This window comes from Nilaparvata lugens, chromosome 1, assembly GCF_014356525.2.
Source record: "Nilaparvata lugens isolate BPH chromosome 1, ASM1435652v1, whole genome shotgun sequence".
NCBI lineage: Eukaryota > Metazoa > Arthropoda > Insecta > Hemiptera > Delphacidae > Nilaparvata > Nilaparvata lugens.
In genome coordinates, this window is record NC_052504.1 from 25,539,598 (window position 1) to 25,566,135 (window position 26,538).

General features: G+C 32.1%; 3 protein-coding genes across 4 annotated transcripts in view; all 3 read left to right on the plus strand.

Moving 5' to 3' along the window:
• The window catches only part of LOC111047491 (nucleoside diphosphate kinase 7), a 30,457-nt gene extending 19,900 nt beyond the window's left edge, over positions 1–10,557 (plus strand). For both annotated transcript variants that reach the window (XM_039423531.1, XM_039423536.1), the window contains exons 9-10: positions 3–110; positions 9,967–10,557. In XM_039423531.1, the coding sequence (XP_039279465.1) occupies positions 3–110; positions 9,967–10,005 (147 nt within the window). In that variant the 3' untranslated portion in view covers positions 10,006–10,557. The remainder of the gene's footprint in view (positions 1–2; positions 111–9,966) is intronic.
• LOC120350386 lies at positions 7,212–9,949 on the plus strand. The gene is made up of 2 exons (XM_039423520.1): positions 7,212–7,501; positions 7,910–9,949. The coding sequence occupies exons 1-2, from the start codon at positions 7,378–7,380 to the stop codon at positions 9,400–9,402; spliced, it is 1,617 nt and encodes a 538-aa protein (XP_039279454.1). The 5' UTR covers positions 7,212–7,377; the 3' UTR covers positions 9,403–9,949.
• A 7,897-nt stretch (positions 10,558–18,454) lies between the features above and the next one.
• Positions 18,455–25,612, plus strand: LOC111052879 (troponin C). The gene is made up of 6 exons (XM_022339688.2): positions 18,455–18,825; positions 19,769–19,793; positions 22,414–22,557; positions 23,728–23,847; positions 24,644–24,775; positions 25,256–25,612. Exons 1-6 carry the CDS (start codon positions 18,820–18,822, stop codon positions 25,282–25,284), a joined length of 456 nt encoding a protein of 151 aa, XP_022195380.1. The 5' UTR covers positions 18,455–18,819; the 3' UTR covers positions 25,285–25,612.
• The last annotated feature ends 926 nt before the right edge of the window (positions 25,613–26,538 follow it).

Genomic DNA, 26,538 nt, shown 5'->3' on the forward strand with positions numbered 1-26,538 from the left:
AGGATATCGCCAGAAAATTGAGACCAAATACGATAAGAGCTCGATTTGGAAAGGATAAAATTGAGAATGCTATTCATGTAACTGATCTACCTGACGATGCACCTCTAGAGGTAAGATACACTAAATTTCATCCTTATAATATATAATTAATAATGGGTAATTAGTATTCAATTCTTCTCTTTTTTCTTTGAGTCACATTGATTTACTCCCATCAAATTCGTATTCTAAAGCAGTTAGGTCTCGATTTTGTTAGGTCACAGCCAGATAGCAGATGTAAGGGAAAGTATATATAATAGTGTACTATGAGAGTAGAGTGATGCTGCTGGCATCTAGCAGAGAACTGCTCCAAATTCAAATTTATTTGTATTTTACACCTAACAATTTAATCTTACAATAGAATATTTTGATGATTTGATACATTTCAGTGCTGCACAGGAAACAACTCTTTTTTCTGGTTCACAGGTATAAAAATTGTTATGAAATCATAATCTCGCTTGAAATCATAAATATCATGTTCGTGGCCTGGTTCACGTGTATTTTTCAATCAGTCATTCATCTACCAAATTAATTAACATTTAAGAATCGGTCATTATTACTCCTCAGAAATTAAAGAAAAAAATCTGGTGTGGTACACTCACACAACTTTCCTTGCTCATATTTGAAACTACGATATCAGACTTCTGTATATGTGTATATATAATTGGTTTTAGAGTACTTTTTCTTTGTGTGAATTGGGAAATTCGATAATTTTTTTAGTCGTCATTTTTTTAAAGTCGTCAAAACAGCTGTTCTACAGATGAAATATCTCGACTATGTATTCTTTTTATGAACTGCGCTACCTACCTTTTGCACGAGAAGGAGGCTACTAAGTCCATTTCCCAAGGATGGGGTGGACCCCCTATTGGTTTCCCAGAAATGAAACTCATGCCAGTTGATAGAGCTGATAAATAACTATACAGGGTATGAATTTGAAAAAAATCGGTCAAGTTATTTTTGAGAAAATCGTGAAAAACATGGTTTTTTAGTAATTATATCCGCCATTTTTCTCGAGAATATTACGGAGCTCCTGCAATTTCCCCAGAGAAAAACTCATGTCATTTGATAGGGCTTATGAATAGCTCCAAACGCGTTGATAGAATTCGATGAGATTTGACAGGAATATTCCTTTAACAACTGCGCGTCGATGTCATTGTCCACAAGGTTTTCCGAAATTTTGCACTTTGAGGATAATATGAAAAGAAAAGGAATTCCTCCATACTCTGATTTCACATTCATATCATCTACTGTGAAGATAGGATCAATCAGACTATAGAATTATTCATAATCAATCAGCTGACAAGTGGATTATTCATTGCATGCATTACACAGATGTCTGGACGTGTCTATTTCTATAGTGTGGGGTTTCAATATTTTTTATGATCCTTGCCCATCAGCTATCCATGGTATAAATTTGAAGAAAATCGTTAAAGCCGTTTTCGAGAAAACCGTGAAAAAAAACATGGTTTTTTAGTCATTATCCGCCATTTTTCTCAAGAATATTACGGAGCTCATGGGATTTTCCCAGAAATGAGACTCATGCCAGTTGATAGTGCTTATGAATATCTATCCATGGTATGAATTTGAAGAAAATCGTTTAGAGCCGTTTTCGAGAAAACCGTGAAAAACATGGATTTTCAGTCATTATCCGCCATTTTTCTCAATAATATTACGGAGCTCCTGAAATTTTCCCAGAAATGAGACTCATGCCAGTTGATAGGGCTTATAAATAGCTATCCATGGTATAAATTTGAAGGAAATCGTTAGAGCCGTTTTCGAGAAAACCGTGAAAAACATGGATTTTTAGTCATTGTCCGCCATTTTACTCAAGAATATTACGGAGCTCCTGAAATTTTCCCAGAAATGAGACTCATGTCAGTTGATAGGGCTTATAAATAGCTATCCATGGTATGAATTTGAAGAAAATCGTTAGAGCCGTTTTCGAGAAAAACGTGAAAAACATGGTTTTTTAGTAATTATCCGCCATTTTTTCCGCCATCTTGAATTGAATTTTATTGAATTTCTTATTGTCGGATCCTCATGCTATAAGGACCTTAAGTTTAAAATTTCAAGTCAATCGGTTAATTAGGAATGGAGTTATCGTGTTCACAGACATACACACATACACACACACTCATACACACACACACACACACACACACACACACACACACACACAGACCAACACCCAAAAATCATGTTTTTGGACTCAGGTGACCTTGAAACGTATAGAAAACATGAAATTAGGGTACCTTAATTTTTTTTGGAAAGCAATACTTTCCTTACCTATGGTAATAGGGCAAGGAAAGTAAAAATTGTGAGGCTTAGAAATGAGAACAATATAATAAATCAATTGAGGGGTCATAAATGCGATTTGTATATTATTACTCTAGAACTCTGAAACCTATAAGTCTGAAAGACTTATTTCAGAAGTTTGAAAGTGATATAAAAGTTTGAAAAATGAAGATGAGAAGGATAAAATCACTTTCCGTTGACTTTTCAGTAAGAGAGGTTGATGGGACTTAAAAAACTGTAGTATTTTAGGCGTCTCGCACATCTGAGCAGCAAGCAGCATTTGTGCACGGCTACGCAAGCATTTTTGTCATCCGTAAATGCAGCAGCTGGATTTTTTCCATCGATTTTTAAAAAGTTATAAGAGCAAAAATAGAAAAAAAAATTGGTGGCAAACGTGTTTTTTTTTAAATGTCACACCTTCAAGAGCGGATATCTCGAAAAATAGAGGAGATATAAAAAATTTGTGAAATGAATATTGTAGGAAATTATGTAAGCTTTAATTTGTTATATGACAGTCAAGTTCTTGAGTTTTATGCGAGAAACCAAAAAATGGTACCTTTAAACCACCCCCACTCCCTTATTAGCACAGGGTGTAGGGGTGGGGACTTTTGATATGTTTACCTCCTTACTACTCTCAACAGAACTGCGGGGTCAAAAATGATCTTCCAAACATTTCCCTCTATAACCTTTTTTGAGCATTCATTGCCTGGACTATGAGATATGACAGCCTTAGTGATAGGGGACCACTGAAAGTTTGTTGTAGTGCAAACCAAGGCTTGCTAATAGAGTCGCCTCAATGATATAACAATCTCTATTTGCATTGCATGTTAATAGTAAGCGATTTTAGGCCATTTCAAACAATAAAATAACGTTACATAACCCTCTAAAGGTGGTACAATCTTGAAAAGTCAGGTACCAATCGATAGGTAATTAAATTTACTAAGAAAAGTTTTTGTAAAACCATCCGTTTCTGAGTTAATTGAGAAACAAAATTTTAAATGGCTGCCATTTTCTTTTATGAATTTGAAAAATTATCATACTTTTTTGTAGCTTTGTCTAGTTGTTATGAATGATTGTGCAAAGTTTCAATTTCGTTTGTTGAACCATTATTTAGAAAAAAATAATGAGTGAAAAAAGCGAAATGGCCGCTGTGTGAGTAACTGAAGACTTCCGGACAGATTAAATATGATATTCAAATATGTTTTTTACCTCGCTTCGCTCGCCATATCCGTCTAGCCAGGGGGCTCCGCCCCCGACTGGATCGTCCAAGAATGAGATCAGCGGGCTCGCTTCGCTCGCCTGAATTTTTCATTTGAGCATTTTTATCATATGTTAGGACGATCCAGTCGGGGGTCCAGGCTAAACGTCTGGCTAAACGGATATGGCGAGCGAAGCGAGCCTGACGTCTAGTAATATAATATTCCCAGGAATAGCTCTGATTGAAGTAGCAGTGCCCAATCGATTTTTCCGCGATAAATGCATTTCAATCTTCAACTTGGTGCCAACCTAACAAAGTCAACTCAACTTAATGCCAGCCTGACAAAATTATTAATTTAGTTACCAGTTAACAACTGTTTCGAAGAGGTACTCTCTCTAGATTATGGTTCTATATTAGCATATGGTATGGCCTTTTTTCAATTATATAGAGAATAAGAAGAATATACATGCAAAAAGTTGAACTTTAAACCCTTAAAAACCACCCTTAGAGTTAAAATATTGCCAAAAGATTTCTTAGTGCGCCTCTAAAGGGCCAACTACCTACCAAACATACCTACCAAATTTGAACGTTTTTGGTCCGGTAGATTTTTAGTTCTGCGAGTGAGTGAGTCAGTCAGTGAGTGAGTGCCATTTCGCTTTTATATAATAGATGGCAGCCTTTAATTTCAACTTCTGTAAAAATACAGATATAATCAGCTGATGAAAAGTGAAATTCGCGTGTTTGCGGCTGTACGCAGAACCTGTATATTGACACTTTTTATGTTGTAATCATATGTTATTGAGCAAGCAAATAGTAGCATATTGACACCCGTGATTATTAAATACAAGATAGGCTTATTATTGTTGTTTTTGTTAATAACGGAAGTGCTTGATGCTTTTATTATCTCTTGAACAAAGTTTAATTTTGAATAACAGTTAGATTTAGTATGTGTAACTTGTGTTTAGAATGTAAAACTTGTGGGCTGCACTTTAGTATATGGGCCGCGGAATCCAGCATTGAGACCTATACAGATCGATAGAGGAGATCAATACGAGATCAACCATGTATGACATTGTTGTCGATTTCCAAGGATTAGCTGAAAAAACATGGTGGAAAGTTCAAATTTTTTATATCAATTTTTATTTTTAATAATTTTTTTATGGCTAAAATATGTTTAAAACTAGTGCAATCTTATGTAAAATTTGACGAGGAATCCAATGAAACTAATTTCAGGTTCGTAACTTCAGTAGTTTTTGAGATATTGCAAAAAATGTGCAGAAAAATGCAAATTTTTTGCTTTAAAAAAGGTTAACTTGTTTTCATGATGCTTAATAGGTATTTTTAACTATTGGATTTAGTAGAATGATGAATTCTGAAGAAAAAATGTCCAGTCTTTCGATAGCCTAAACTTGAAATTGTTGGAGATATTTGAGAAAAAACATGGCGGAAAGTTCAAAATTTTTATATAAATTTTTATTTTTAATTTTCTATGGCTGAAATATGTTTAAAACTAGTGCAATCTTATGTAAAATTTGACGAGGAATCCAATGAAACTAATTTCAGGTGCGTAACTTTAGTAGTTTTTGAGATATAGCAAAAAATGTGCAGAAAATTGCAATTTTTTTTATTTAAAATAGGTTAACTTGTTTTCATTGTGATTAATAGGTATTTTTAACTATTGGATTTAGTGGAATGATGTATTCTAAAGAAAAAATGTCTAGTCACTCGATAGCCTAACCTAACCTAACCCAACCTAACCTAACCTAACCTAATCTAACCTAACCTAACCTAACCTAACCCAACCTAACCTAACCCAAATGTGACTAAACATTTTTTCTTTAGAATTCATCATTCCACTAAATCCACTAATTCAGCCATGTTTTTTCACAAACATTTCCAACAATTTTAAGTTTAGGCTATCGAGGTTAGGTTAGGTTAGGTTAGATTGGGTTAGGTTGGGTTAGGGTTAGGTTAGGTTGGGTTAGGTTAGGTTAGGTTGGGTTAGGTTAGGTTGGGTTACATTAGGTTAGGTTAGGTTTGGTTGGGTTAGGTTAGGTTGGGTCAGATTAGGCTAGGTTAGATTAGGTTAGGTTGGGTTAGGGTTAGGTTAGGTTGGGTTAGGTTAGGTTGGGTTAGGTTAGGTTGGGTTAGATTAGGTTAGGTTAGGTTGGGTTAGATTAGGTTAGGTTAGGTTAGGTTAGGTTGGGTTAGGTTAGGTTAGGCTATCGAGTGACTAAACATTTTTTCTTTAGAATTCATCATTCCACTAAATCCACTAAATCAGCCATGTTTTTTCTCAAATATTTCCAACAATTCCAAGTTTAGGCTATCGAGGTTAGGTTAGGTTAGGTTACGTTAGATTGGGTTAGGTTAGGTTGGGTTAGGTTAGGTTAGGTTGGGTTAGGTTAGGTTAGGTTGGGTTAAGTTAGGTTAGATTAGGTTAGGTTAGGTTAGGTTGGGTTAGGTTTGGTTGGGTTAGGTTAGGTTGGGTTAGATTAGGCTAGGTTAGATTAGGTTAGGTTGGTTAGGTTAGGTTAGGTTTGGTTGGGTTAGGTTAGGTTAGGTTGGGTTAGGTTTGGTTGGGTTAGATTAGGTTAGGTTAGGTTGGGTTAGGTTAGGTTAGGTTAGGTTAGGTTTGGTTGGGTTAGATTAGGTTAGGTTAGGTTAGGTTTGGTTGAGTTAGGTTAGGTTGGGTTAGATTAGGCTAGGTTGGATTAGGTTAGGTTGGGTTAGGGTTAGGTTAGGTTTGGTTGGGTTAGGTTAGGTTAGGTTGGGTTAGGTTAGGTTGGGTTGGTTAGATTAGGTTAGGTTAGGTTGGGTTGGGTTAGGTTAGGTTAAGTTAGGTTAGGTTAGGTTAGGTTAGGTTGGGTTAGATTAGGTTAGGTTAGGTTAGGTTAGGTTGGGTTAGGTTAGGTTAGGTTAGGCTATCGAGTGACTAGATATTTTTTCTTTAGAATTCATCATTCCACTAAATCCAATAGTTAAAAATACCTATTAAGCATCATGAAAACAAGTTAACCTTTTTTAAAGCAAAAAAATTGCATTTTTCTGCACATTTTTTGCAATATCTCAAAAACTACTGAAGTTACGAACCTGAAATTAGTTTCATTGGATTCCTCGTCAAATTTTACATAAGATTGCACTAGTTTTAAACATATTTCAGCCATAGAAAATTAAAAATAAAAATTTATATAAAAATTTTGAACTTTCCGCCATGTTTTTTCTCAAATATCTCCAACAATTCCAAGTTTAGGCTATCGAGTGACTAGACATTTTTTCTTCAGAATTCATCATTCTACTAAATCCAATAGTTAAAAATACCTATTAAGCATCATGAAAACAAGTTAACCTTTTTTAAAGCAAAAAATTTGCATTTTTCTGCTAATTTTTTGCAATATCTCAAAAACTACTGAAGTTACGAACCTGAAATTAGTTTCATTGAATTCCTCGTCAAATTTTACATAAGATTGCACTAGTTTTAAACATATTTTAGCCATAAAAAAATCATTAAAAATAAAAATTGATATAAAAAATTTGAACTTTCCGCCATGTTTTTTCAGCTAATCCTTGGAAATCGACAACAATGTCATACATGGTTGATCTCGTATTGATCTCCTCTATCGATCTACGTTGGTCTCAATGCTAGATTCCGCGGCCCATAAACTAAAGTGCCCCCAACTTGTGTTTTTAATAACATGTTAATTATTATCTGAATGTGAAACAAAGATTTTTTGCTTATGTCAGTGATGTTGAGTTATTGAAGAATTCCCGGTTGACTTCAGACTGTTATTAGTAAAAATATAGCCATAGTTAGAGACTTGAAGTTAAAACTGATATACAATAATATAATGTCTCCTCCCGTTTCTAAAGATGATGTTGTGGACTTAAAAGATGAAATTCTCAGCAATCAAAACATGTTGAAGGATTATCTGCAGTTTAAGTTTGATAGACTTGAATCTGATTTAAATGTAATACAGTAGCCTCTCTCTTAACCGGACACCTTTTAACCGGACATCGGTTTAACCGGACTACACTCCACGGAAGTGACATCTCTTTAACCGGAAAATAATCATCAGCACATCGGTTCAACCGGACTGTACAGTACTTCTGCACCTGCCACGAATCATAATGGCTGTTTGGTTTTAAATATTTCAAATGTAAAAAGGCTTAGCAACTAACTATTTTCTTGTGTTTTGTGTTCACAGATATCATAATAAAGCGTCTAGTTTTATTATTTTTACGTAAAAGTCATTATTGGCTTATAAACTACAAAATATGCGTACCAATTTAACGACTTTTAGGGAACGTCGGTTTAACCGGAAAAAACTTTATCCGGACTGGCCTCAGTCCCGATGAGTCCGGATAAGAGAGAGGCTACTGTAGTAAAAAAAATCGATCTCATGAAAGCAGATCAGGACAAAAATATGTCTGCGTTGTTGGAAGAAAATGCTCAGCTGAGAACGAAATTTGATATTTTGCTCAATAGAATGAACAATTTGGAACAATACAACGGAAAGCATAAAAGTCAGAATATATCTAGTGTCTTCAATGTAAGGGGAAATTTCAACTCGGAAGCGCAAGCTGATAATGCTGATGATAGGTTTTGTCAAGGAAGAAGAGATAAGTTTCGTCAGGGAAGAAGAATAGTAATTAAAGATAATAAACATAACTCATCAGGAGACTTCAACTTGTTTAATCGCAGAGAAAATATGAACAAGCCTGTTGGATCAAAAGGTAAACAGAATAGATGTACTGTTGAAGATAGAAAAGAGAGTTTTATAAAAGATCCTGCAAAGCGAGACAAGCATGAAGGTGCAGTAAAGAATTATACTGGAAGGGGTAGTGTTCCCTCAGCTGTAAGTATATTTGAAGAATTTATTCTCAATAAGGACTACAAAGAAGTTTGTCTGTGTATTGAACTATACGTTGGACCCGAAGACAGGAAGAATTTGATCAAGCAAATGATTGATTACACGTTTTCTGCAAAATCAAGCAATTTCCATGAATTGGGACTACTTCTAGTTAAATTTGTAGTTTCAAACGTTGTGGCTTCTACTGTCATCATAGAAATACTTCATGAGTACTTGGATGACACTATAAAATATAAGGCATGGATTGATATTCCAAAAATTTTTCAGTATTTTTCTGAATCTCTTTTTCCACTCATTCGATACTGTATTGTAGGTGTGAGTGATTTGTCTAAAATGTATCAAACTCATATAGATACTGCTGGCCAGAACATTAAAAAGTTTGTAACGGTTCTTAAAAATTTGTTGACTGAGAAATTTGGTAATAAATGGGTGAGCACAAAGTTTGGACACTTGGACCTTGAAGTTGACATGCAGAATGATAATGACAAGGAAGATATACAATTTGTTTTGTTTACAAATGATACTCCAGACACAAAAGGAATGTCAATGAATGAGCTGCAATCTAAACTTGTTGATTTAATTCAGAATAATGTGACAGGTGAGGATCTTCATGAATGGATTCAAATTCATGTTGGTAATGAGGTACTCAAACCTGATTTTATAAATGTTTTGACAACAGCAATCTGCAATGTTTCATTTGATTTATTGAAAAAGCCTTACACCGAAGCCAAACTAAAAAATTATTCAAGCCTGTTAAGGAAGTATGTCACTATTCCTGGCAATCACAATCTGGATGTTGCGTGTCTGATGTCAGTTGCTGATTTTGTGCATAAATTAGGACGTCCTGAAGGGCTATTGTCGATGATTTTCAAGTTTCTGTGGGATACTAGTCTTATCGAAGATGAAGCTTTCATTACTTGGAAACATTGTGAGGGTGTGAAGCGGGAAAATAGCAAATTACTCGAGTCTCTTGAGTCATTCTACACTCGAATCAATGTTTAGGATTAAACATAAATGCCTATAGCCTTCTATTATCCTTTGCTCAGTTCTGTTATGTGAAGATTATTATATAAGGATAGTAATAATAATTAATCAATATATTTTCAGCTCAGAATAAAAAATTCACAACCCTCAACCATGCTCAAGTAATCACATAAAATTACTACTCCTAATAATTAATCAATTTATCTTGGAATAATCATCTTATTTGACACTCATTGCTCATGTGGACTAATAATTCGTTTTTATTTTTTATATTGTCTTAATTTGTTGTCTTTTAAAATAAAACTTGTGATTCATTTATTCCTTTATTGTCGTTAGTTTGTTCCTATTATGTTCTCTCTTTCGAAACTAGAAAACTGTAGATACTTATTCTCCCAATAGGTAACATTACAAAAGTATATTTTTCAATTTTATTCAAATCCAATCAATTAACAACTTGTATTATACATTATTATAAGTACCGTAGGCCTAGTATACGTTTTTGTAGATCTCTCTATTTCTGCTTTAATTTCAATACTGTTTTTAAACAGTTTCTTGATTCTATTCTGTTTTTCCACATTCCAGGTTTTATATTTTTTCAAGATATTATCACTGGCTGCTTGAAACCTGGATTAAACTTTAAAATTTATAATACGGCTCGTTTTATAATAATGTTATCCATTGTTTGGCAATTGATGAAAACCTTGATTGTCATTATTTCTTGATTGAAAGCATTTTTATGAACAAAGATTGCTAGATTTGTCGTTAGTTTTAAATTCTCAAGAATTGAAGGTTTTTATTTGAAATTAATTCAAAGACATCCCAATTCAAATGAATTTGTTTAAAAACTGGTAATGTTTGAGCTGCTTGGAATTTTCATGAGAGTATGTTTAACTTCAGATTTGTGAATAAAATTCAAGAAGTTTATTGGTTGGATTATAGCGACAAGTGAATGATAAATTTGGTCAATTTTCCACGTGCAAGTTAGTATTTTTGTGTGGCCTTAATCAATTTGAAATGAATAATGACAATTTATTGTAGCAATAACTTTATAATATCTTGTATTTTTCTAATTTATCATAAAGGTTGAATCAGAATTTTATTGCAACTTTCTGGAGTTTGAATTGTTAAATTATAGAACCAAGTGATAAAATAAATAAAAAATGTATTCTTGTATATCAGAGTTTTATTACTACTATCAACCAAAAATTAAATAGTACTATTGATAATCATTTTATAATATACATTTTTTATCATTATAGTCCTTAGTAAATATCGTAGGCTATAATTTAAAATTTTAATTTAGCCTACGATATCTACTAAGGACTATAATGATGAAAAAAAAAATATATATATAGTAAGGACTATAATTACTTAGTAATATAATCACTAAGGACTATAATGATGAAAAAAAATATATATATAGTAAGGACTATAATTACTTAGTAATATAATCACTAAGGACTATAAATTTCTACGGAGAATGATGCTCATATAAGTTTGAAACTTGTGGTTGTACTCTTAATAATAAAAAGAATATTATTAGTCCAGTCAAATGGTCGTTTTTCAGGAAACAGCCCCGAAAGAATTTTTCTCGACGGTTCTATGTGTATTTTGGGGCGCTGAATTCGAATCTGAAATTTGCTGACACGCCAGAGGGCTGCTTCACCCCCAAAATTTCGGACTTTTTCAAGTTTTTGGAAAGAAATCATTCTTTACAAAATTAAAGATAAAAAATTTTCCAATAAATAGTACATGATTTTTTTTATTTTTGGGTGTATTCCCCCTTCCCCAACTACTAAATTCGAAAATTCCTAAGGAATCCAGTTCAGAATTAATTGTTCATCTTTCACATTATGTGTGGTTTTTTATCATTACTAGAAAAATATTCAAGTTGTGTAGGGTAGAAGTGTTAGGTTTGCATAATTTTGAAAACCCCTTAAAAATGCCCTTTTTTTGATAATTCGTAGCTCCAGAACCAAAAATGGTAGAGTCCTGCGCGACCACTCAATTTATTGGAAAATTTATTATCTTTAATTTTTTAGAGAATAATTTTTCTCCAAAAACTTGAAGTTTATAAATGGAAAAAAGTCCGAATTTTTGTTCTTTTTGGGAGTTTTGGGTGTGAAGCCGCCCTCTGGCATGTCAGAAAATTTCAGATTCGAAATCAGCGCCCCAAAATACATATAGAACCATCGAGAAATATTCTTTCGGAGCTGTTTCCTGAAAAACGACCATTTGACTGGACTATAATAATATTATGCTAATAATATTCATCATATTATGATGAAAATGTGGAGTTGTGAATTCATTGAAGAACTCCTAGAGATTCACAGAAAACACTCGCATGGTCTCCCAGCAGAAAGAACAAAATAATATAGGCGGTACCGATGGTTATCGTCTGTATTGTATGGATTGTTTTCATCGTTATCCCTCCTTCTGAGCTCATTTTTAGTTAATTATTGTAAAACTTCTAGAAACTGGAATAGTGATAACTAGTGTATTGCTCCCACTAGAATAAGCTCAGAAACTCATAAGTTCCAGAATAATGCCTAGGCTATTATGGAAATAAGAGTTCAGATAATATGATAATAAAGTGATGTAACACAATCGAGTTATTATAGGAATCATGATAAATGCTGTTCAACCTGATCTTCACTAATCATGAATATGATCAACTCATGCTGATGTTCTACTGATTTTTGGTAATAGTTATTCACGAAAAATATAATTTTATTCAGTGATCTGATTTGTTGTAGAAGTGCACATAATTCGAAGAATTTGGAAATAGAAAAAAATATTTTCAGTAAAAATTAGGTTTCTGTTAGCTTTTTATACAAACTCTCCCTTTCTAAGAGGTAAAGAATTCATTAAAAAATTAATCACTAACGTTTCAATGTAGTCCATTGCATGTATGTATTTGTCTACAGCCTCTTTGAAGCTTGTTTGTTTTGTTTTTCATGAACTGTATTTCATCAGTCAATAATTGATCTTGTAATTTCATAGTAAAATGTTACCTTTCAAGTTGAATATCGAAACTATAATTCCCTAAAAGGCATTTTCTGTGGTTTTGGCTCTAATACTTCCAGTTGAATCTGATATGGTTATAATCGCTTCTCAATGGCTGGTATGAATGACTTTGGAATCGGATATTGTTCATTATCTAAAAATAAAATGAAAATAGTTGAGATGGGGACAGTGTTGGTGAATGAACGGCAGACGAGATCAGGGTTTGAAAAATAACTTTGCACCTCGTTTCAGTTTTGGCATTCAGACAACAACCATCTTTCATGTCTTCGCTCAAATCACTGTCATTGTCTTTCACATTCTTACTATTTATTTGTTCTGCAACTTGTCATGCCGAAGATATCGGTCAGCCTGTGCTCCATACAAAATACAGTATTATTAAGTATTCATCATGCTATAGTAGTCGGCTGTAGGCCTACATCCAAAGTTTGCCATTAACGATCTATCATCTCTCCGATGATGATAATAATAATAGTTTACTCATGGCAAGTTGATTCTTTTCATCTTCACAACTATTATCCCTTTATTATCATTGTCAATAATGACATGAGTCATCAGTAATCTGTCATTATCACTACGTATATCTATCACTACATCAATCAGTGAACATTTTTATCAATCTTCTTCGACATCGAGCTTCGATTATGTACCCCAAAAAAACTGGAAGAGCTTTATTCCAATATGAATTTTAATTCTAAAAATGAAGATCTTTGAAAAACGTAATCGTATTTATTCAAAGTTTGTTATTATTTTATTCGTAAATAACAAATATCTTATTCATTATCTTCACAATTATTCCTATCTGATTGGCTTTGAGTCCATAATTGGAATATAAAACTTGTAAAATTTGAGCCAATAAACATTGTTAAACCTCACTATAGAAAAAAAAATTTAATATGAATAATTTAATTGCAATAAATTTAATATGAATAATTACCACAATATCAACTTCTCAACTACACAAAAAGTGAAAAAATAAACATTGACTTAATTCAAATCTAGGGCGAAATAATTGTCCACTCATTGTAATTGTGGAATTAATAAAGACCAACACTGTTCTAGTATATTAATGTAATATTATAATAGAATATTTGATATTATTACTTTATTTTCACAATTCGAAAAGTAAAAAAAGAAGTATTTTATAATTTTCAAATTCTAAGAAATTATTGAATTTGAAATTGCTTTTTTCAATAGTTTACTACGGTTCTTCAAATATTATTGTGATGACATAATGCTTTGTGTTCATAATAGCTGCATTAAAAAGCTGTTCGTAAAAGTGCATAAAAGGCCTACTTCATAACTTAGTGCATTATATAGTGACTCTCCTCCTTATATAGTAAATAATGAGCTCTTATTTTCTTTTATTGTAACCACTCAATTGAGATGAACTATTTGTGTGTCGTCTTTTTTCGCGTTGTTGCATTCAATTCCAACAGTATTGCAATTTCCTATTTTTTCATGAGTGGAGCATTTGAATAGAGTACTTTGAAGCTGATGCTGGATTTAGACCATCGGGCAAAATTCAATTTTGTAAAAATTCTCAAATGCAGTATAGCCAAATTGGCGTGATAAATTTCTAAATTATGTTGCTGGCACTTGGAATGACTAAGCTATTGGAACATTATTGAAATGTCTTTGCTGTTGAGTTCAAGTTGATGAATTGAAAGAAGTGACCGCTTGCTTTGTTTTGATGTTTCTTGAATACTGGTCGGAATGGATGAAGCAGTCTTGCGGTAAATTATGACTTGGTCAAATTATTATTCATCAACCATGATTTCGTCGAGTTTATTATTTTGTGTAGTCGAGTTATTTGTTTGACACATGTAAGCTTGTGACACACCGAAAAATAAACGTTGTAAGACAGCGAAAAATTCAACAAGTTGCTGTGAGAGCCTGCTGCGGCTGCGATTGTCGTTAACGACTCTAGTGATGTGTGCCTCTGCCCTCCCTCCCCCCATTCAACACCCTCTCTCACCCTTTAGGCTATGCTCGCCTTAACGGATAATAGATTATCGTTTTGCAACACTTGAAGGCGATGTCGTCTTAGAGGAGTTAATGTCGGTCGTAAAACTATAAATAAACATAAATATGTCGACCGGTGAGAAGGTGAGAGAATGGGTGGGGGGTTGGATAGGGTAGGTGTGTAGCGGAGGGGGATGAGGGGGTATTCCAGGCCGCTTGCTGCCAGCTCCACCCTCCAATTGGATCTCTACCAAAATCTGATGCAGCACCTGATAGAATCAACTCTGATGGACACCTCTCACTAAAATGCAAATTACAATAGCTGAAACTGATTAAAATATCTTGAGAAGAATTAAGATGAAGCTTAATATTAGGCTAATCTAGAAATAACTACATGGTACTCTTTATAAACATTTTTAACATGCATACTTGTTTAACAAACACTTGTTTTTTGTACTGTAAAAAAAGTATGAAAAGGGTACTATGTAGTTATTTCTATATTAATTAATCAATTCAAGTAGCCCTATAAAATACTTTATTCGATGAAATGAATCTATACATTTTCGGTAGTACGTAAATTCCACATAAATAATAAGAATATTTTTTCCTGCTTCTGAGATTTCTTGTAAGACATGGTGTTTGTTTCTTCTAGGACATTAGAAAAGTTATTTCCAAAAACTATTGTAAGTACACATGAAAATGATAACTTTTAATGCGAAATGGTGAAGTTGGAAGATTAAATCTGTGTCTGTTGAGTTCTCACACGTTTATTCATTATCAAGTAATGTAAATGTGACACAATCAATAATTCAAAAATCATAATTCAAAAATCATAATTCAAAAATCAATCATTAAAACAATCTTAAATAAGCTTAAATTTTTCCCAACCAACCTGACTTTTGAAGAGTTTAACGTGTTGACAGTTAGACAGTTGTATGTAATGAATTTAGTGAAGTATATATTCAAATATAAAAATAATTTCATTTGCACTAATAATACTATCAATAATCAATACAATTTAAGACCCACCTCAAATAAGTACCTAATCTATCATACTAACATTGAAAATATTAGAAGACAACTCATATATTTAAGCACTAAAATTATAAATAAAATTCCTGAACAAATTATTAGCTGTGCCAAGATAACAAAAAAAGTAAAAACCGATATCAATGCTTGGATCTACTTCTACCTTTGAGGACTATAATAAGTTAACAGAGAACTTTTCTGATTAGTGCGCTCACTTCCCCCACTTGTGCTCTATCACATCCCTTTCCCAATCCTTTCCAAAAATTCCAAGGATCAAAAGCCTTCCTATGACATGGATAGCCATAGTTGGAAGAACTTTTGATCCTCTACCCTTCTTCACCACATAACATGTATAAATTGCCTTCTAATATTGTAATGTGTTCTCATATTTATGTTATTTATTTTATACTGTAATGTTTTTTTACTGATGTAATTAATTTTTATTTCATATTGATGTATCTTATGTGTGTGTGTGTGTGAATAAATAAATTGAAATTGAAAAATTGAAATGTGTTATCATTCATAATTTTATCTATTTGAATGGGTTCATTTTTAAACCAATAATAATAATTCATATATTTTTCCACTTACCAGTATAAGATTCATTATATTCATAATTTGCATCGAATACTCTATCACTATCACATAGTATTTTTCATCAAATAATACTCAAGATACATTCATGCCATTGATGCATTCTTTCAGAGAAGTACTTTTCTTTATCACCTTTGGGTAGCCTCTTCTAATATAGAAACTATTTATATTTTTTGGTGTAAGACTTTTTCATTGTTTTATCCAACAAATTTTATAGTCTACTGTATATTTAGGTTTATAATAATTTTTTTGTCGTGGTGGTTTCTTGATATAGCTGGCTTTTCATTGAGGTAGTAAACGGGAGTAATAAAGACCAGCTTCAATCAAAGTAAGCTCCAATTTAACTAATTATAATGCTTAAAACGCTCCCCATTGTTCCTTGATATAATACACTTGTTTGAACCATATAGTATAATCTATTACAGTAATATACTCCAAATCGCGGCCTCTGTGGTTTTGAAAAATCATATAAGTTCTAAAAATGTTTTGAATTCCAAATTAAAATTTTGTAATTTCCTATAACCAACTACCTTAGCAATGTAATGAAGCTTCCCACGCAGCATATTTTATTTGGGTCGCTATTTTCTGGTTGGAATCCTTTGCCCAATTTTTTTAAACTTCAGACAGGAATGCGTGTTATGTAGCATTTGTCAGAAATAGTTGACTGGAAGGAAAACACATTTGTGAGTGACGCCATATTTGAATGTCTGCCTATTTCACCTGGCTAATTCTACAATGCGATGTCAACCTGGCTGACTACATTGTAGCTGCTTGCTCATCTCTTGGACCGAAATACCGACGTCTGCATAACCCACCGTTCCAACCATAATACTGTTACCCGTATACCTACTGCTGCTATCGTGACTACAAAAGTCTGCAATATACCTACCTGTTTAGGGACAATGTAAAATATTTATCATAACTCCAAATACGGTTTATTTGAAATTTAATACTAATGTAAGAATTTAGAAAACCAACAGTTGTTTATCACTGAAAAATCAGTTTATCACTTGTATATCACTGAAACATTTTGTTTTTGAAGCCAAAAATAATAAATCTACGAATATTATATGAATAAAGATTTTTCCAAATCCATTACAGTAGTTATCTTACAAAATGGATAGGCTCTACAATACCCACAATTTCATACTTTATGTTTCTAATGCCCATCATACAATCCTCGAGTACTTCTGACGTGCTTAAATGTCTTCCAGAACGTTTCACGGAAATTGAATGAAATAATGAAATTGATTATTCAAGCATTCTATAGAAAATATTATTGTTTTTGTCAATAATGCAATAATGTGAGCATTATGTATTGCATTTGTATATAAACATCTTCAAACATTTGTGTTTAAAAAGGAAATTTTCCAGTCTTTCGGGAAGATTGCTGATTATGAAGATTTTTTATTGTAATGTATCGACAGACCCATTACCCATTGCACTAAACAGTATTAAAATACATAGTGAAATAAACAAAATATACACAATATTATACTAATATACTTATACAGAAATATAAGTATTGCAAATAAAAGTACCTCACTGTGAAAAGTAAATAAAAAAATATAATTATACTCTACATTGCGCTAGGGTGATGTTTTTTATTAATCATAGCCTATATTATGTAATATCATTTCAATATGATAGAATGTAGAATATAGAATGATAGAATAGAATGTTTTATTCTGTGGTGAAAGTAAATAAATAATAAAAGCCAATAACTCATGTCCATTACCCATTACCCACCCATTACCCACGCTCAACTATAAAGCTCAAGTAAGCATAATCCTCAGCAAAAAATAAAATGAATCCCATAAGATGAATTTCCATTTGAGATGTGCAAAACAATAATTTATTATTAAATTGGCAATCAGTGACCAGTTTACTATGTTTATAATTTTTAAAATTTGTTATTCCAACTTATTCCAATTCTGATCACCTTTCATTCTGCAATTTAACAAATTACATTATTGATTATTAATGTTTCCCAATATGTCAGTCTTATTCCATCACTGATCTTCTCATTTTATCTCATTTTTTATCAATTAATTTTGTTACTGAAGATTTTTATCGATATTTCCTTACATTATAAAGTACTTTACATTGCAATAAAGTGTATTTTCAACAAAATATATTAGACTATGAATCATTTCCATTTGAGATTCATTGTACAAAATAATATCACTGAATGATTCAAATGATTTCAATAAGAGGTGAATTTAAGTGCTGGTACCTACAATGCCGGTCTGCAGTTGTATGAAAAAGACGGGAATTAATATTTTTGAAAAAATGACAGGAAAGCATGTAAATGAGAGGAATGCGTGAGTAATAAGAGGCTAGAAATGTGTTTGTGTGTATAATGGATTAGAATGTGAGTGAGAGATGCTAGCTGTTGCAGTTGTGTCGATAGTTTGGAGGGGGAGGAGGTGTTTTGGGAAAAGTCATAAAATTTGGTCACTTCACCTACTTTGTCTCGCGTGAGATTGAAAAACAAAGTTTAAATATAAGCTGGATAACGACAACTCGCGCTGAAACTGAGCTAACGGCGGCGTGTTATAGGTTAGAAGGTCTCAGAATCGGGCGGGTGGGTGGTTGGAAGGTGTTAGTTTCGAAGGGGGGTATGTTTACGGGGGTTATGGAAGGATAGGGTCCCCCACCCCTCCCACCTCACCATCAGCTAGAAGTGATCGTTTTCTTCTCCATCAGTGCAAAGTAGTAAAAGTTTTGTGGAAACCATCAGAGTGCCAGTCTGGTTGCCTCACGCCACTCTCAACGTTAACACTCAGTTTGCTGCTGCTGCTGCTCACACTCAACTCTGTCATGATGGTGAGTGATTTCATCTTATTTATTTCATCATTTCAAGTGAAAACGCTTTCAAGAAGTGAGATATGCTACATGTAATTAAAAAATAGTTATGTAATTATTCTGCATGTGCGAATGAGCATTTTTCTTGGATCAGAAAATACTTGATCTTTCCTCCAGTGGTGACATGCTCAGCATAATTCATCTTTTATGTTCATCTACTATACATTTTAAAGTGCTGATTCTTCTCTCCAGTGACGAGTTAATTAGGTTTTAGAGTTTTTATTAATTTTTTTCAAATTTATTTCCATCTGAGTAGATATATTGATAATTTATTAGACAATTAGTTGTTCAAATTTGGATCTTAAATCATGTAGGTTTTCCCACATAATATAAAATGAATTTTTGCATTGTCCAAAAATAACAGATTTACAATAAATTGTTTTTTTTTAATTTGTTCTGAATTGAAAAAGGTAGTTGTTTTGAAACAAATAATTCAATTCCATTTTTGCATTTCGATTTGATAAAAACATCCTTCGGACATCAATTATTAAGTTAATCATTACTCTGAATTATAGAACTGAATTAAAACAAGCTCTTCACAATTGAAATTTTCAACTTTTAAACAATTTCCAACAATTTTAAAATGTGAACATCTTTTAACTATATAGTATCATTGATGTATTATTGTATGCCTTAACTGATATTATTTTTTCATACTAATAGATCGGTCGATGATATAGCCCAATGATAATGATACATTGTATCAAATTATTCATACAATGATTATTGTAGTACAATGATCATACAATAATTATTCATACAATGATTCATTGTATTTACATTAATTGTATCATTGTATCAACTCCGAAACGTGCAATAATCATTTTCTTATTCATATTCTGTAATATAAAATTTGTTTACACTGTTGTAATTTATTAAATATTCTCTTTATCATTTTTTGCAGGAAGAAGATGAAGAAAAGATGCAAGGTATGTCTCTAGTGATCAATTTATTGGCAATTTATTTATTTGACAATTAGATCAAGATTCTTATTATAGTGTGGTTCTACAGTGAAATGCATAGACTGTCTATGCGTATTGGCACTATATCAGTGTAGTACTAAAACATCCAAAATTCATATTTCCTATAGATACCTTCAAACTGAAAATAGACATGCCCAAAAAATAATCATCATGATCCTATAATGATTATACAAGTATTACTCATTTTATCAAGGATAAAAAATAGAAAAAATAATATTCAATTTTTTAGAACATGTTAAATGAATTTTCCAATGTTGTGTCATACAACTTTCCAACCATTTTCAGATTTCCAATTCATGAATAATGTTCAATAGAACAAATAGAACATAAAAATTAACAAAAGTCATTCTTTATTTTGAAATTCTATTCTATTCTATTCAAATGCCCAAAATAATAAAATGTTTAAATGTCCAAGATTGATTGAGCTTACATTTGATATTTTATTTTATATTTATTAGTCAAAATCAATGTTATCTTATTTTTAATAATTAAAAATCAATGTAATTGTAAGTATTATTCTCAATAAATCTCGATTACCCTACTTATTAGTTCACTCAGATCAAGATTTAGTTACAAGATATTGTCTATTCAGTCGGTAGAACTATTGAGAAATACATATTTCTAAATCACTTTATATATTTATCAGAGAGATCTTAATTCAATTTATCTTTATTTGATTAACTCAATGCTATTATTGATGTATGATTGAAACCATTTTCAAATTTTCAAAGTAAAATATCATAGCTAGGCCTATTAAGATAAAAACATGATGCAATATCAAAACAAAGTATAATTTATGTCAAATTCTTTAGCATCTAATCAAAATAACCTGATACCTTATCCGAATATTTTGAATACAGTAGGTATTCAGGCTAATGTAAAAAACTCACGAATCGGAAATATTGAATGGATAGCAAGTACAAAAATGAATAGATTCAAGAAATGCCAGTTCATACCAGGATTAAATTAAATGTTTAGAAATGTAGGAGATTGTATTTCTGATATAATATACGGTAGCACTCGGTTTTTCATCCGTCACATTAGTATTTTTCTTACGAGTGATAAAATGGGGTACTCGTACTGAACATTTCACTCACAAGTGATTGACATACTTTCATAGGCAGTTTTTCAAACAGCGCTATTTACAAGTCAATTTTCATTCTATTTTACAAGTCGGTTTTGCAAGCGATTTTGATATTGCGGCCTGAGACATGATCGTGAACTGGAATATGTGACAGATTGATTGGATGGTGGTGTTAGTAGGGTCGCAGTCGTGTGCTGTGTAGGTGGGAATTTCAGCTAAATCAACAGAATACTGGTGCCCTGCCAAGCCATCTGCCATCTCGTGAGTGACGGCCCAAACGAATTCCACGCGACGGGTTTCATCTGTCAAATAAAACTGCGACCAGTCACATAAAAAATCACCATGACTTGGTTTTTTTTCCAAAATAATTGCCGTATGTTGTGAGAGGTGTCATCCACCGACATTCCCCCCTCCCCTCCCGAGCCACTGATAACATTCTTAGAACAGCGCCAGTCTATTAGCAAATGATTGCGAAAACTTGCAATGACAGCTGGTAGACCAGTCTTCTTTACACACTAGTTTTAAACTTCTTCTCGTCCTTGAGATGTCCAGGCAATCGATTATTCATTTCGTTTGTTCAATATCCTAAACACTTCCAATGAGAATGGTTATTTATTTATCTATTGGATAGAGCAAACAATACAATAGTCAGAAAAGAAAAAACAGGCTCCCAAAACTTTTTTCAATTTCTTCACCAAATAATTTATCTCGAAATCTCAAATCAAAATAGAACAAACCATTTCAGGTTTAGATGGATTGATAATAAAACTTTCCAAAAAATAAAACAAACTTCAAATTAAAATAATATAGAATATAGTTATCCATGATCATGAAAATGTAGAAAATGCTGGAATGAATATTTATGCTAATATTAGGTATTGTTTCTTCAAAAACACTCATGATAACAGAACAATACTGGAATATTGATACTTGTATTATCAATATTTGAATTGATTCATCACCAATTCTATAAATAAATAAATTGTCATTTCTCATATATAACTTATTTCTTCAATTTTGGTAATTTTGCTTTATAAAGTTGAAAAATTAAGTTATTTTCTTCTACTTTATACATTCTTTATGGAGAAAATCACTCCACAAGACGGATCATATTTTCACATCACTACTCTAATAATAGGTTTCAGCCAAACACTGTTTATATTCAAAATTATATGATCAGTCTTAATTTGTATTATTTTCACGATTCTCTTCTGATTACACTCTTCTAACTTGGACTCAGTGAAGCATAGAAACTTCAGAGCTACTGTAGGCCTACTATAGGCTGTTAAAAAAAACTATGGAATAGCAAATATGTTGCGAAATTTGTTTTTAAAACCATCAAACAATAAAAACCTCTTATATTTCCATTTATATGGGTTTTCTCAGTATGATCACTGACAAACTAATCATTTCCAATAATTGTTCCATTGCTGTATCATAGTTTCTGAGTACAAAGTCAATAATGATTTTTTCTATTCGCAGTTATCAGGAAAGCATTCCAAATGTTTGACACAACCAAATGCGGCTACATTGAGACAACAAAAATCAGTATAATGTTGAACACCATGGGACAGATATTCGATGAAGAAGAATTGAACGCTTTGATCAGAGAAAATGATCCAGACAGTAAGTATTTATTTCTTCCAAAAACCTTTCAATGCAAAAAAATCAACGATTTATTTATCGATTGATCAGATAGATAATATAAACTGCCAATAGCAATTAAAGAAACAGTTTCAATTAATTCATTCAAATCGAAAACAAAAACTTGCTGCTTCATAATATAATAAATGATGGAGAACAATTAGTTCTATGAACAAATTTTCGATACTCTTTCATTCTTATTTTCTTCATTTTGAATGACATTTTTTTATTATAAATGTTTTTATTTTCAAAATTTCTGCATCATAGGTTATCAATATTCCTTTAAAAATTTTTTGTATAAATTTTTTTATATCTATGTGTTTTCATGAACTTTTATTGACTTGCAAGATGTATCTTTCTCTAGAATGTTTTACTTTTTGGCATGTCATCTTAAATCAATTAATCGATAATTTTATTAAAATCAACACAATACAAATATACATAAAAGAAATCAGAACACAAAAATCACAAACAAAAATACATTTCTAATAAAATACAAAAACAGACTTCAAGGCGGGGTGTGCTGAAAAGAAAGAAAGGAAAATTAAAGAAAAATTAGTGGCATCCCGACACATATTCATATATAATGGGGGCCACATTTTCTCAAATCACCAAATAGTCAATCTATTGTATTAATACATTGTAAATAATCGTAGCTTATATGCTTTTGTTATTAACATGTCTATATTATTCCGAATAATATCATGGGAGGAAATAAATAAGCGTCATCATAAAATTTGACTCAGAATTTCCAGAATGATCCCTATCTTTTTATGAACAATTTTGTTCATTGGTTGGTCAAGTAGCTCACTTCTACCAATACCTACTATTACATACCACGTATTAGTAGGTATTGCTTCTACTATTAACTTATTCCGTTTTCTATTGTGTATTATAATTTTTGCAATATCAACCAAAACTTCTACTTGAACACAGTATAATCTGAACCAGAACTTATCAAATACATTACTTTTCAATTAACTTTATTCGTTTGTCTACTCATTATAACGAGTAGAATTGAGTAGAAATATCTATTCCCACATCAGAATCATTCGAATCATAATCGACTTAAATTAATAAACGATCAATAACATTTTGAAAAAAATATTTTTCGAAAGTATATGTCTATAAATTTAATTTTCCTTCTTCCAGAATCCGGTAGACTGAACTTTGATGGATTTTGCCGCATTGCAACACATTTCCTAGAAGAAGATGATGCTGAAGCTATGCAAGAAGAATTGAAAGAAGCCTTCAGATTGTATGACAAAGAAGGTGACGTTTGCTTCAAGTTATATCTTCAATTTATTTTATCTGGATTTACTTACAATGCAACCACAGTAGTTTTTATCGAAATATGAAGTGATAATTTGTGATTTGATCCACTGTTGAATTTGGAGATTTTGTTGAATTTTCAGATTTTAATGTCAGATATTGCAGAGTATAAAACGTGAAAGCTAAATGGATGTTTGGAAGATTCAATCTTTAAAAATTCACATTTTCAACACATACAATTTTCTCATCTCAATGGTGAACTGCAATGAATATAATATCATTATCCCATTCACTGAAAGCAGAAACGATTTCAGATTGATTAGAACTAAAATAATAATAATATCTAGTGACCTGGCTGGCTCAGGTCTGGTGTCAGAGTTTTCAGGTCGCAAAACTGATCAATTTCAGGGCCTCTGACATGACCTAACGACTACTTTTTAGACAGCCGGGACCAACGGCTTAACGTGTCCATCCGAAACACGGGAGTGGCCAGAGATAAAAATATCTTGCCCGGGCCGGGATTTGAACCCGTGCCTCTGAATCATAAAACCAGTATCTGATCCACTCGACTACAGCCACTACTATAAATTATTCTCAATCATGTTGACCAGTGAAACATAGAATTCAATTTCAAGTTCTTGTTCCACTTACTCTGGTATTTTTCAAATACTTTTGAATGTAAAGTGTTTAGTTGAATTATCGGTGCCCGCTGCAATTTTGTGAAAGTAGTAATTGAATAAACATTTTGCCTTCAAATGTCCATTGAGAATTATATCAACTATGCAATTTTTCGCAGGTAACGGTTACATCACAACGGGAACGCTGAGGGAAATCTTGGCCGCTCTGGATGATAAACTGAATAATGATGATTTAGATGGTATCATTGCTGAGATCGACACTGACGGATCAGGCACAGTCGACTTTGATGGTAAATATTTTTTTCACACATTCATGATATTCTCGAGAAAATGTATATATTCTGATTTCATGTTATATCCAGTCTATATCCTTCCAACTTTATTGTTATGGTATTAATGCGGATTATCAATGGTTTAACGTGATTCATACTCAGCCACTTGTTCTTAATCTTATGATTTGTACAAGGAGCAATGTAACTGCGTTTTTCTCTCTCTGTTGTGTGCTTCTGAAATCAAATTTTATGGAAAATAATCATTTCGTAGTTTGAAAAATATAAGTTTTATGAAGAGTCTTGAGAGCATCAATGCTAAATTTTCGATAGAAAAAACAGAGGTTTCATGGCAGATCCATTCAGATTTAGGAGAAAAATAATTTTGGACGTGCAATATTTTAAAAATCCCTTTAAAAATCAACTTAAGTTTCAGTCAACCCTGAATAATTAAAATATTTTGCCAGAAAAGTATTTCAACATGTTAACTTTCATTTACAGAATTCATGGAGATGATGACAGGAGAATAAATGACCTGAAACGCTATGGAGGCAATGCCATATCTATCCCTTCCAAAAAATCCTTCATTAATGCAAGATATAATCTTCTTCTATCTGATCGAGTCTGAGGCTGGAAAACTTGTGATTCTAGTCATAAAAAGGTATTTGAATATAATTGGGGAATAAGTGTACACACACTAATGAAATCCAGTACATTGACAAGATTAAAGTTTTGTCTATGTGAAAAGTTAATAGTTTTTTTTAAAACGTTTTTATGTGACTGATGCAAATTTCAAAATAAGTGAAAACTTCAACTGTTTAATATTGTAACATTTTGAATAAAACTGGAAAACTTTGATTTCTTGTGTATTCACAACCTACCAACCTTGATTTCTAAATTCAACACAACCTACTAACTGGAGTATAATTGATTTTATCAATGTTGGATTCAAGAAAGGAACTTAGGTGAAAATCACTCGTAGAATCTCATCTTTATTATTATCAAAAATCAATATTTTTCTGAAACCAAACCGAATGAGGGATGAAAAATCACTCGTTGAATCTCATCTTTATTATTGATCAGAATATTTTTAGAAATATTTTCCAGAAATCAAACCGAATGAGGGATGTTACTAATGAGCAATACGTTGTTCAGTTTATAATCATAAGTTCATCCTGATCGATATCTTCCGAGCTATTTATTCACTTTTTGTAATGTTGTAAAGTGGAAATAGAAGATATTTATCTATCTATTCATCTATGTTGATTTCAAGTTTCAAGCAGTTCAAGTTTTCTTTTTACAGTAGTAGCGATTCATTCCTTTTTTCCAGATATATTGGAAATGAAACTAATATTTATTTTAACAGCAATATTATTCAACTCAAGATATAAATGTCACTCTAGATTGGCATTGGCTTGAGTAATTGTACAGTTCCGGATACATTAAACAACTTTTCTTGATAGAGGAATAGGCTATGATACTATAAGCTCTGCTAAATTGTTGACACCAATAATTGAGTAATGGCTTCATTACGGAGAGGAAGTAGCTTTGAGCGAAGTGAACTGGGCGCAAGTCCAACATCAAATTGACTTTATGCACGCTTATTAGTTGAGCATACTTGAAAGATTTTGATGTTCTGTCAAAGAAATCATAAAATAAATTACTTTCCTTCATAGTCCACTAATTAGCTTAATATGTTGGAAAATGAATTTGCAATTGCAAATTTGACTACGGTACTTTTAGTTTTTTCAACCTGGATTTTTCTCTGCTTCAAAAATCCCTGC

Excerpts from the sequence above, each read along its gene's own strand:
- LOC120350386 (XM_039423520.1), top strand. The coding sequence starts at position 7,378 with ATGTCTCCTCCCGTTTCTAAAGATGATGTTGTGGACTTAAAAGATGAA. Across the intron at positions 7,502-7,909 it reads TGAATCTGATTTAAATGTAA|TAGTAAAAAAAATCGATCTC; the intron begins TACAGTAGCCTC and ends GAGAGGCTACTG.
- LOC111052879 (XM_022339688.2), top strand. Across the intron at positions 19,794-22,413 it reads AGATGAAGAAAAGATGCAAG|TTATCAGGAAAGCATTCCAA; the intron begins GTATGTCTCTAG and ends TTCTATTCGCAG. Across the intron at positions 22,558-23,727 it reads CAGAGAAAATGATCCAGACA|AATCCGGTAGACTGAACTTT; the intron begins GTAAGTATTTAT and ends TCCTTCTTCCAG.